This window comes from Crocuta crocuta, unplaced genomic scaffold (assembly GCF_008692635.1).
Source record: "Crocuta crocuta isolate KB4526 unplaced genomic scaffold, BGI_CrCroc_1.0 scaffold162, whole genome shotgun sequence".
Classification (NCBI taxonomy): domain Eukaryota; kingdom Metazoa; phylum Chordata; class Mammalia; order Carnivora; family Hyaenidae; genus Crocuta; species Crocuta crocuta.
Genome location: NW_027529433.1, coordinates 1551636 through 1564681, shown reverse-complemented (window position 1 = coordinate 1564681; position 13046 = coordinate 1551636). Strand labels below are relative to the sequence as shown.

Genomic DNA, 13046 nt, shown 5'->3' with positions numbered 1-13046 from the left:
AGTGACAGAAAGCCCAATCCAAATTGGATGAAGCCAAGAAGGGACTTTTTGAAGCCATGTACCAGCAAAATTTGAAGGTAGAACTAGCTTTAAGTATGGCTGGTGTAAACAGTGTAATCAGGATCTGATCTTTCTGCATCTCATGGTCTTGCTTTCCTCTGCATTGGCTTCATTCTCAGGTTCTATTCAATAACTTGATGGCTATCAATACTACCAAGGCTGCCAGTCTTCTTGGTTGAAATCCGGTAGGAAAGAGAATACCCTCCCACATCCCCTAACTGAAGTCCTGAACTGTTCTCATTGGCCTTGAGTAGATATTTTGCCTTTCTGACTTTCTGAGGTCACAGAACTGATGCCCTTATTGGCCAGAACAGAGTCATTTGATCATTCTTATACTTGGGAGACCATGTCCACATTGACAGGGGAGTAGGGAATGCTTCACTAGAAGAAAATTGGCTACTCTTCCAGAAGATACGGAAATAAATAACTGATGTAAAAACAGCAACAATATCTACACTCACTACATATATCTTTCTCAATTCAAGCCAGTATTAAAAGTCATTTATGTTCCCTAAATACAGAGATTTCAGTGGTAGAAGGCAATCAGGGTATATGCTTTGTGCTTAGATGGTGCAGAGCTAGAATTTAAAACAATGATTACTTCTACAAAATGTATAACTTAAATGAAATAATAAAAGGTGATAGTATTGGTTACCTAATAGCTTACTTTACAGGGAGGAATAATATTCAAAATATTTGACAACCTGTGGCACTGGTATCAACCAATCAGAATAGGTTGGGTCCAGCCAATTAAAACTGGTGCTGATCAGGACCAAACAGAAGCATTCTTTTGTAAGTGCTGGGAAAGCATCAGCCCAGGCAACTGGGAGGCATTGTAAAGGTACCGCTAGAATTTTCAGAAAATATAATTCTTGTAGTAGTTTCCTAGGGCTACCATAAGAAAGTACTATGAGCTGAATGGTTTAAAACAAATATATTCTCTTACGGTTCTGGAGGTTGGGAGTTAAAAAGCAACATGTCTGCTGGGCAACACTCCCCTCTTAAAAATCTTTCCTAGTGTCTTCTACCTTCTGGTGATTGGTGGCAACTGCTGGCATTCTTTGGCTTGTGGATGCACCACTTCAGTCTGTGCGTCTGTTTTTCTGTGTCCTTCTCCACTGTGTATCTGTGTCTCTAGCCAAATTTCCCTCTTGTAAGGACACCAGTCACATTGGATTCAGGGTCTACTCTGTTCCAGTATGACCCCCTCTTAACTTTTGCATAGACCCTGTTTCCCACATAAAGGCACATTCACAGTTCCAGGTGGACATGAATTGAGAAAGGGCATTATTCTAATTAGTGCAGTTACCTCAAATCCAGTGCTCTTACATATTTGGCATGACAAAATTTTTAAAAATGCAGTATTAAAAGGCAGTATGAAATTTTCTTTTCTTATAGATAAAAACTGAATTTTTGAATCTTAGTGAAAGCATTGAACTGAATTATGAATGGTTTTAGTTGGGATGCTATTCTGTATTTTAACTACTGCGTCAGATTCAGTAATCACATCTTCCTTAATTGTAACTTTAAATTCTGTTAAAATGTGAGTGTTAGTATAACAGTTTGGTGGAGAATTAATAATATTCATTGATATGTAGGTAAATTTATAGATGAGGAGGTATTACATTTTTATACAGGACCTTATTGAATTCAGCCAAATTCTGCTTAAAACAATGGAACTGACCACAATTAGATAAACATTATCCATTAGTATATTTAAGAGCAAGTATAAGAAAGATGCGAACAGTACAAACTGATAAAGGGCTTGGAAATCCCATCTTCCCCATGGAACATTTGAAAATGGTGGTAGTTGTCTTCAAGGTTTTAAAGAATGAATGGCTTTGTGGAAGAGACTTTAGACTCTGGAGAGCCGAGCTAAAACCAGTGAGTAAAGGTTAAAGACAAACATTTCAATGCAGTATAATACTTTCTCAGTGAACAATGTATTATGTATGAAAATGGAGGCGGTGGTTGTGTAAAGGAGTAAAGCACGGCTTCCTGGAAATGCTCAGGCAAGTGCTGCATACTTACTTTGCTGTGATGTTTAATGGAGATATTGCCTTGAACAAGAAGTCAGAATGGAAGGTCCCTACCAGCTTCAAGATCTGTTGCAGTCCTCCTTAAATTTCTCTTTTGATGTAGGCCATGAAAAGAATGTTAATATGTGATGAAATATTTCTTTAAGTTTAAATACTTTTTAAAAGCTGCCGACCTAAAGTTTCGCTCTATGACTTACGTGCTATGGACTGCTTAGGAAGAAGAAGGAGGAGGGAGATCTAAGAGAAGGGGGAACATCATTAGTAAGTGAGAATGGTAGAGGATTAAAACTTCTATTCAATGAGTACCTACTTTGTCTAGGGTTTATTGGATGAATTTCTTTATCCATATTTTCTCATTTCTTTTAATATATTTAGTTTTTTATTATTCAGTTTGAAACTTAGGGGAAACTGTAGTTCTTAAAATGATGAATTCTTAAAATAATTGATATTTTCCTGTGTATTCTTTGGTGATGGAACACAGGACTGCTCTGACGGCTACATGTACAAAACACACTTTCAAGTTAAACCTGAGACTCTGACATCACATTCGGGAACATCTTCCTGTGTCCAGACGTGTCTTCCCATGGAGGTAAGTGGTTTAATATGTCTTCTTCTCCTTTTCAGTCTTTTTGAAATATAAAGGCAACAATTTAAATTTTAAATATATATTTGAAAAAATTAACTGGCATTGGATCCTGGGCCTGCTGTAGGGGGAAAATTGAACATCATTGGTGAGGAGGTATTTTCGTCTATAATATTGAAAGCAGGAATTGTGGTAGAGTTAAGACCTACTGAGTCCTTACAGACTCTGAGCCTTCACCCTTTTGGTTTCTCTTGGATCTGAAGATCATGGATGACTTCCATTGCCTATTGATTTTTCTCCAGTGAAATCCTCCCAGGACGCCTCAGACCTATCCCTTAGCTGATGAGTACATGGCTGGAGACCTCTTTGCCTAGTTTGCCTTTGATTCTTTTCCCTTTAAAACTCTATGCCTTTTAAAATATGCTGGATCTGGGTCTCATTCCTTAGGGGACTTTAACCTTGACTTAAAAATCTTCCTAAATTAAATTTTAATAAGGTGCTAATGGCTTAGTGGTTTTCTGGGATACTTTCAATTTTATCTTTATCAAAATGCAAATAGCCTTCTTATATTGTTATTGTTAATAAAGAAATTTTTATGTATCTGTGGCAAAAGTAAACAATAAAGAAACATGTAAAGAGTACAAAAACTGCCATATGTCCTTTAACTGGAGGTGGCCACTATTAATATTTTAGTAAATATCCTTCCACACATATTCAATCATACAGACACATACATACTTTTCTTGTTTTGCAATGCACAAGTAATATATCATAGATGTCTTTACATGTCAGTAAATGTAGAATTCCATAGTTCTTTTTAAATGGCTTCATTGCATTCCATCCTTTGGGTACACCATAATTTTGTAGAGCCTATTCTGAAGTAAAATACTTGAATTCTAAAATAGAATTGATGGGGATCTAATTGCCTCAACATAAAGGAAGAAAATACTAATGCTTGGAATTCTGAGCACCCTGGTAAAATGGGAGAGTTCGCTTTTCTTGTGAAGGAAGAAAGATCCTTTCCCAGGATCTGTTAAATCAGACCCATTTGGCAATCCAGCATTAGCTCCCCAAACCCTCTTCCCCCACTGGCTGTGTATGACACTGGCCTAGAAGTAACTCTTGCCAATATAATTCAGTTTGCAACTTATTCTTAAGGGTATTATGCTTGGTAATAAGCTGTGTGCCCTGGGTGGGTGCTCAAATCCTGATTACTGCTTCGTAGTTCAAATAACCAACATCACATCTGAAGCCAAGCATGTTAGGAAGCTTTTCAATTCATTATATATTAACTTAAAAAATGCACACAGAAATGGTGATTTAAAAGATGAATTACCAGTTTATGCCTAACCAGTTGGCAGAGATTTGAAAAGAACTAAAAAGCAGCGTTGACAGTGTGAGGGAATTGACACTTTCTGGTTGATGTTTTAACTTCACAGAGTTTAAAGATGGGCACATACTGCAAAAAATCTATCCCAATTCTAGGAGTTAACCTCATAAAATATAAATCTTTTCAACATTTTCTAACAAATTTGAAACATGAAAAGGTTGTTAAGAATTTTGCAGTCAACATCCATATTCTCCTCACCTAGATTCTTCCATTATTTGTTGTGCCTGCTTTATTACATGCTTGTCCCTCTGGTCATCTATCAGTACTTTTTTTTTTTTTTTTTTAATTTAATTCTTCTACCTCAAACTAAACTGAAGACAAATATTCGTAGAATAATTAGAAATGTACACAGAGATTTAACTGCAAGTACATTCGTTTCACTATTATTTATACTAGGAAAGAAGGAAAAATGCTGAAATACAGAGCAGTAATGGATTCATTAATTATGGCACATATCTGTGATGGCGTGTTTGATTCACTAGGCCTGGAACGGGCCCGAGAGTTTGCAGTTCTAACAAGTTCCCAAATGCTGCTACTGCTGCTGGTTCAGGGATCACATTTTGAGAACCGCTGCACTGCTCTATGATAGAATGCTTAGCATATTTGAGACGCTGCGCAGCTGAGATGGCTAGTTGATCTGATGTATGACAGGAGTTGATATTGCAGTAATCTTGGTGAGATGAAAGATGTCTTAGGTTGGGTTCGCCAGAAGCAGAGCTTGAGATGGAAGTGCCTATTCACCCATTTGTTAGGGATAAGCTTTTAGAAGGGAGTGAGTGACAGAAGCATGATAGGACAAGGGATAAAAAGCTAAGGAATAATGTGGTCTCAACTAGAAACTAACTTGGGTCCAATCCCATGGGAAGCTCTGGAGCACAAACTACCCCCAGAATTGGTTCTGCTTTGTGTCATTGGGATGAGTCTTTTTGTACTCTGTGACAATCACTGGCTTGTCGGTCAGTCATTGGACGAAGTGGAGGTAGACATAGCTTCCCAAGCAGGGTGGCTTCAGTGTTACTGAATAAATCTACTGTGTGTTATCAGCCAACAATCCAAACACTAAGTGGGGCAGGGTGCACTGGCCTTAAGGGATCAAGTGTCCACTACCAAAGAGTAACCAGGAACCAACAAAATGGGATATACAATGAAATATGTATATGCAAGTTCTGTGTTTAGATGAAAGGGGAGAGACAGTATTGTTTTGGAAAATGTGTTTACTTTTCATAGAAATATGCCACTATAATAACATGTTTTTCAAATGAATTAATACACGTATTTTTAAAAATTTTAGTGTTAATTGCTAACACAGTGAATGCCAATAGATATAACTTTTTTTTAGATATAACTTTTTTTTTTAATTTATTATTTCTGTAAGAGAGAGAGAGAGACAGCATGAGCAGGAGAGGGTCAGAGAGAGAGGGAGTCACAGACTGAAACAGGCTCTGGGCTCTGAGCTGGCAGTCAGCACAGAGCCCGACGTGGGTCTTGAACCCACGAACCGCGAGATCATGACCTAGGCGAAAGTCGGACGCTTAACCGACTAAACCACCCAGGCGCCCCTAGGTATAACTTTCTTAAAAGCTCATTGGGATCTCTAATGAATTTTAAACATGTAAAGGGATCCTGAGACCAGAAAGTTTGAGAACCATTCATCTAGATCAAGGAACTATTACATTATTTCATGTGAAGAACACTGATAACTAAAATATATAATAAACGAATACACAGTAAGAGTTAAAAAATAAATCATAAATAGAATTCATCCATGCAGAGAAGCATCTCAAGGGCCACAGGTGAGCTTACAAACATTGCTATGAGACATTAAACGGCAAATGAAGACCTAGGAAAGTTTGTTGTCTTCAGATACCTAGAAGCCTTTTCCATGGAAGAGACAGTAAATTTACTCTGCTTTTGAGGATAGAACTAGCTCATGTTTGCAAATCATTCTAGACAATTCTCTCTAATGTTTAATGTTGCCTACAGTGAAATCGGTCAACTTGCAGGGTTGTATGCTTTGTCCCGTTTCGTGGAGATGTTCAGCAACAGAGTGGATAACTCTCTGTCTGGAACAGTGAGTGGTCATTGACCCAAATATTCAGATGCTTAAAGCACCGGGCACATGATGAATGAGTGACATGGGTGAGTGGGAAGTGGTGGGACCATGGAGAAGTGAAGATGGCATGACTCATCCAAAAGGGCAGCAGACATACAGCTCCAGGTGGATTTTCAAGACAAGGCAAAGATCTAGATTTTTTTGCATTGGTTTACTTAAAACAAAACAAAACAAAACAAGACAAGATAAAACAAAATAAAAATTGTGCAGGTTACACAGACTATACCTATGGGCTGCAAAAGGTCCTCAGGCCACCAGCATGTAACCTAGTCTCTGTTATTATACAAAGAAGTCCTGCATTGTGTAGAAGACAAAGCTAGTGGAGTTTTCTTAAGATTTTAAAGCTGAGTTTTCTTAAGATTTTAAAGCCCAAAAGTTCCATATATGTACATTTCCAATCTACAAGTGTTTAAAGGAATGCCTTTGCCAAAAGTTGTTTCAGCTTTGTTTTGTTTTGTTTTTGGCGCTCTATGATGTGGGAAATCAACTCACTTCCTTGTTCTAACCAGAACCAGCATTCTTGATTGTAGAAAGATAGCTGGGTTCATGATTTTTATGACTATAAAATTATCTCCAATGGCATGTAGATAATCACAGGATTTTAAAAATCACAGTGAAATATAATGTAATATATAAGTGAAGTAATTTGAGAAAATCGCAATCTATAATACCTTCTTTGAAATTTTTAAAATGTAATTCAAAATGGTAGTTAAAAGAATGAGAGGGTATACAGGATCCTCTGAAATATATTGGGGTGTTGCTTAGTGTTGGCTTTGAGGAATAGTAATTCTTATAGGTTAATCATATTAGATAAGACATTTATTGTTGTGGGGCACCTGGGTGGCTCAGTTGGTTGAGCATCCGACTCTTGGTTTCAGTTCAGGTCATGATCCCAGGGTTGTGGAATTGAGCCCCATGTCAGGCTTTGTGCTGAGCATGGTGCCTGCTTGAGATTCCCTCTCTCTCTCCTGCCCCTTTCATACAGTGCACATGTTCTCTCCTTTCTCCCTCTCTCTCAAGGAAAAAAAAATGTTCGATGAATGCTTGAAGAAGAAAATATCTGAGAAAGTCTTTCCTATAGAACTGTTTTTCTGGCTGACACGGCTTTATATTTTCATTTTATCTCTAACTTCTTCACTTATGACATTCTGAATCATTTTCATAGGCCAGAGATGCCCAGATTTTGCCCTTTGATTAATTCAGTTCAGATATCCATACATATTTATTTTAAGTTGGTCAATTATTTTTTATATTACTGAAGTTTGGCTTTTTCGGTCTGAAGTTAGATTGCTAAAGTTCCATTTCCATTTCTTCCTTTGGAAGAGGTGTCTGAGATGGGTGTGGAGCATATTTTATTTATTCATTTACCATCTTCATTACTTTAGAGCCTCAGGTTGTAACTTCACATTACATTTTTTAAAACTATGAAAATGATAGAGTCATAAAGATAGCAATAGCATGTTACTGGAGAAAGGAGTTTTGTCCTAAGGCCTTGTAGTTCACTAACTGGGACTTTCTTTAGTCTAGAGCAGGTAGAATATTATAGAGAGCCCTCAACAAAAACAACCTATCATAAATTCCCTGAAGCATAAAGCCGAGAATCAGTAACTGGAGATGATCTCAATTGCGAAAAGAACATATTCAAGAGAATGATGATCTTCTGAGGTAACCAGGTCTTCAAATCTACTCATTTGCCCTAAGGATTTTATTAAGTGGCTTCTATGGCGAGTTCCATTTTTTTGTATGTCCAAAATATACTTCTGTGTTATAATGTTGGGTGTGTGTGTGTGTGTGTGTGTGTTCAATAATGGAATAAGTTACAAGCAACAGCGCTCAGTGTTAACAATTTCTTTGTAAAGCAACTGCTATTTTTAGATTAAAGTATAGACATGTTGGGAAATGTAAATAATGAGTAATAATCATGATTACCCCTAGTATTTGAGAATGTAATTATTAACGCAATGTTAAAATACCAGAAACTCTTTTATATTTAATGTGCATTGATACAAATGGACGCATGTGTAATAGTTAGTCAGTATTTATTTATTGATATGATGAATCTAATGTTGATAGGTAAATGGGTTGTTAAAGAAAATAACTATTAATATAGTAGATCCAATTGTACTCTTGGTTTTTCTTGAGATATTTTGATAAAGTTAAAAGACAAAAGCAAATTTTTATTTTATTTAGAGTATAAATATACATCATAGAGTGATGGGGTATTTGAGAGTGGAGAGTATAGGATGTGCTCAAAACTAATCAGGTCTGATTAGGATTTGCAGCTGTAATAAAACTGTGGATTATTGCACTAGATATAGTATCTATTACAAAATTGTATTTCTCTTCCCTGTGACAGAAGTGTTTGTTAACTTATTCTTAAAACTCATCAGAAACTGCAGATAAAGATGTGGCACTAGAACTGTTTGATTAATGAAATCTTAGGGGTGTTAAAGCAACTTAGTGTTCTTTTGTGAAGCCAGGGGGTCATACAGGGAAATGTTTCACTTCTCCTGAATCTTCCTTCTTCTCTAGGCCCTATGTACCTGAATGAATATTACTTTGCAAAATTCAGACTGTATTAGGTCAATTGAGAACTTATAGCCTAAATGGCTTTTTAAAAAAATGTTGGTGTATTTTTGAGAAAGAGACAGAGCATGGATGGGGGAGAGGCAGAGAGAGAGGGAGATAGAGGATCTGAAGCAGGGTCTGCACTGACAGCAGTGAGCCTGATATAGGGCTCGAACCCATGAACCATGAGATTATGACCTGCACTCAAATCAGATGCTTATCTGAATGAATCATCCAGATGCTCCCCTACGTTTCTTCCTAAGATTAGTTCTATGCTTGAAGTTCTCTGTACTCTTTTCTCCTTGGCAGAGCAAAGAGTGAGGCTATTTTTTTTAGAGAAATCAAGTTGAGTCAGTTCAGGTAGATAACTAATTCTTTTTCTATTTATCAAGTTAGTAAAAAAGCTTTTGTAAAGGTAAATGGCATTTGCCTTTGTATTACATTGTATTACATCTCAGCAACAAGTTATATCAGAAAACTTCCTTTATGTATAGGTCTAATATTGAGGATTTTTTTAAAAATCAAAAGTAGTTATTTCTAGCTGTAGATGTATACTTGAGAGAATATTGAACTGATATTTCTTTAAAAAATTTTTTTTAATGTTTATTTATTTTTAAGAGAGAGAAAGAGTGTGTGAGCAGGGGTGGGGTGGGGGCAGAGAGAGAGGAAACATAGAATCCGAAGCAGGCCCCAAGCTCCCAGCTGACAGCAGCAAGCCTGATACAGGGCTTGAATTTATAAACCATGAGATCGTAACCTGAGCTGAAGTCGGGCATTTAGCCCACTGAACCACCCCAGCACCCCTGAACTGATATTTCTGTATAAAAATCTGACAAGCTTTCAATGTGGAATGCTTATGTACAGTTGTAAAGGTCTAAAAGGAACCAATTGTTTCTGAGGAAGCACACTCAATGTATTACTTCAGTAGTTCTAATTATAGGTTCTTCCTGTTTCTTATAATGAGTTTGAGATGCTTTCCATGAAATAAGTTTAAAAAATATACTTAATGGATTGATTAAGGGTTTCAAACTTCATTTGGGTCCTTTTTCTTGGAGAATTTCTGAGCAGGGTATCTTGATTTTACAATCAAATCTAAAATACATGAAAGTGAAACCATTATTTTGTACTTCTTTCTCCCCCTTTGATTTTTAAAATATTTTACTTAATTTTATTTTTTGAACATGAGAGAGTGCGCTTGAGTGCAAACAGGGGAGGGGCAGAGAGAGAGGGAGAGAGAATCTTAAGCAGACTCCATACCTAGCATGGAGCCTGTTGCAGGGCTTGGTCCCAGAACCTTGAGATCATGACATGAACTGATATCAAGAGTCAGACCCTTGGGACACCCGGACACCCTGGGTGCCAAAGTCCCTAGTTTGGCTCAGGTCATAATCTCACAGTTTGTGAGTTTGAGCCCTATATCAGGCTCTGTGCTGATAGCTCAGAGCCTAGAGCCTGCTTTGAATTCTGTGTCTCCTTCTTTCTCTGTCCCCTCCCCACTCAGACTCTCTCTCTCTCTCTCAAAAATAAATAAACGTTAAAAAAAATTAAAAAGTTGGATGCTCAACTGACTTAACCACTCAACCACCCCAGAATTTCTTTTTTTTTTAAGCTAGTAGAAACTCGATGTATGGAAGGGGATATATTACATTGCTTGGAATATATTACAGTGAGATTTAATCTTACAAAAGATTCAATAAAATCTAAAATATTTGAGTTTTCAAAATTATTAATTATATTGAAAATCCTTTGTTTTTCCCTTAAATTGAAAAGGTTAATTTAAAAAATATTTTCTGTAGTAAAAGAAATATCCATTATCACAATTTTTTATGCAGGTCTCAAAAACAATGTTTTCATATACTCTAAAGAAATTGAATGTTACAATGGAAATGTGTGCTCTCATGGTGACATCTAGATGTTTAGAGGGTTGTTTTCTTGGTAGCTTGAATGAACTTAGTTACTTGTTGGGATTTTTTTAAACTGTTAGATAAAGATTAACTGTTGTACAGAATATTATTTTACTGTGGAACCACCGCTCTGAACTAGGGACAGTTATATACATGTAGATGGCTACTTACACAATAGGACTCTAAAGCTCCCCACATTTCTTCTGCTAGTACCTGAGGTGCCCACTCTTAGAGAGCTTTATTAAAAATACAGATGGGTTTTTTTTTTTATAGGGAGAGAACAAAACATTTTCAAACTGGGTTAGTGGTACCAAACCCTACTGCTAAAGTCTGAGCACTGATCTGGTTAGACTACTATGATCACCACTGTGTCCTTAGCATTTAGCGCAGTGCCTGCCATATAAATGCTGGAAACTAATATAGCTTGTATTATAATTTTGGTGGATTGAACTATCTAGAATTTCCCATCTCCTAATTTACTGCTAACTTAACTAAAAGTCAGCAGTGTTAGAATAAATATTTTATCATTATAAACTTACAAAGTGTTGGGGAATATTTGTTGAAGTTTATTTCTGGATTTATGTGCCTAAGGTATTAGACTCTGGAATAAATGAAGTATTGGACTGTGTTAAAAGTTTTCAAAGTAAAAGCTAAGGGGAAAAACTAAGAGTAAGGCATCAAAGTGTTTTTAACAGCATTGCTTTTGATTGCATAAATGGGATATGGGAACTTCAATAATGTTTTTCTGTATGGTGCTTGCAAATTTGCTATTTTAGAGGTATTCTTTGCTCTTAGCACATCATTAGTCTTTTATATTTGTGATAAGCATTGAGAAGTTACATTTAGTTCTAGCTGACCTGAAAGGGGTCTTAGGATACAGAGTATAGGTTTGTCTCAGCTATAGTTTAGAATGAATTGGAAAGAGCAGGAAGGCTATCAAGCTGGCAGTGCTCATAAAGAACGATTAGATAGATGCCTGAAAGAATGTCTTCTTTGGCTCGTGGGTCAGAGGGTACAGCAGCCTGGCTGATTAAATGTGGTCTCTATTCTGCAATTGCTCATCCCTAGCATATTTTGAAGGAAAAGTAGTTGTAATTTGGAAGTGATAAGACTCTTGGATGAGAGAGTTAAAATGACCATTGACTAATCTGAAGTGATATCATTAATGCTTTCTTTCCAGTAATTATTTATGAAATAACTAGTTCACCCTCAGCATCGCTTTCAGTTTGTTAGATGTGAAACAAAAGAGAAAAAATATAATGATGACCTCAAACTATGGAATTCTCCTGTTTGAAACCTTATTTTCAACTGTATTTATACTTTTCTCCCTTTGAATGTACTCTGTATACTCTTTTTGTCTCAAGACCCTCAATGATATCAGTCCCTTTTTTAAATTTCTCTTGCTTTCTTACTTAGTCTTGACCTTGCCGTCTCAGTAATGCCCACAACACCTAAGTTCCATGGCCCCATACCTTTACCCCACACCTATGTTGCCACTTCTCAGTCCTGTTCTATAATCCTGTCTTACCTCTTTCCTTCACTACCTGATTTCTTGAGTAAGTAATCTATAATACCTTGTCTATAATACTCTTGTCACTCATTTCAACTTCAACTCTTTTTCTGTTGACTTCTATCAAAATTAAGCTATGGAAATTGGTTTCTTCTAAGTTACTAGTTACCTTGTAGTCACCACATCTAGTGTTCTCATCCTCCTTGACCACACTGCAATATTTGACACTATTGATTAAGACCTTCCTTCATAAATTCTCTCTCCTCTTTGGCTCTGTGACACTGGTGACAAGGGATTCTTTTTATTCTCTCTTTCTAACAGTTTATTATCACTATTATTTTGTGGCTAATATCTTCCCTAAATCAGAGTCCTTGAGGAGTGTTGAAGGTCAACTCATGCAAACAGAGATGAATCCAGAGGGCAAGGATGGGTCTGAAAATGAGAAGCTAAGTCAAGAGTCATGACTACAGAACTAATCAGAGGATCTTGGGCAATTACCTTGAGTAAAGCTGAAGTGCTCATCACTTTTCAGTTTGACAGCAGGCATTCTGACACGTCAGTAGGACTTAAAAACACATGGCTGGAATTTGGCAACAAGAAACTCGAAGGCTGGGATTCCATCTGTTTCTCTGTCCCTCTGGGTGCATTGTGAACCCATTGGCGAGTCTTTGTTTCTACACTGACTCTCAATACTTAGGAAAGAGGCTGTAGCACATGCTGGATGTTATTGAAGTATGATACTAACTTCCCAAAATGTTTTTCTAAATCATACTCATTTGGTGACACAAGGTGTTGGAATTAACCTACCAGGAAGTCCAGTATCTTTTTTTTTTTTTTTTTTTTTCCGGTTTTTTTCTTTTTTCTTTTTTTTTTCCCTTT

General features: G+C 36.7%; 1 protein-coding gene across 4 annotated transcripts in view; it reads left to right on the top strand.

The window, feature by feature from the left end:
• Positions 1-13046, top strand: part of ATG10 (autophagy related 10) — a 247464-nt gene that overhangs the window by 59572 nt on the left and 174846 nt on the right. For all 4 annotated transcript variants that reach the window (XM_077759859.1, XM_077759861.1, XM_077759860.1 and 1 more), the window contains exon 3: positions 2581-2688. In XM_077759859.1, coding sequence (XP_077615985.1) covers positions 2581-2688 — 108 coding nt within the window. The remainder of the gene's footprint in view (positions 1-2580; positions 2689-13046) is intronic.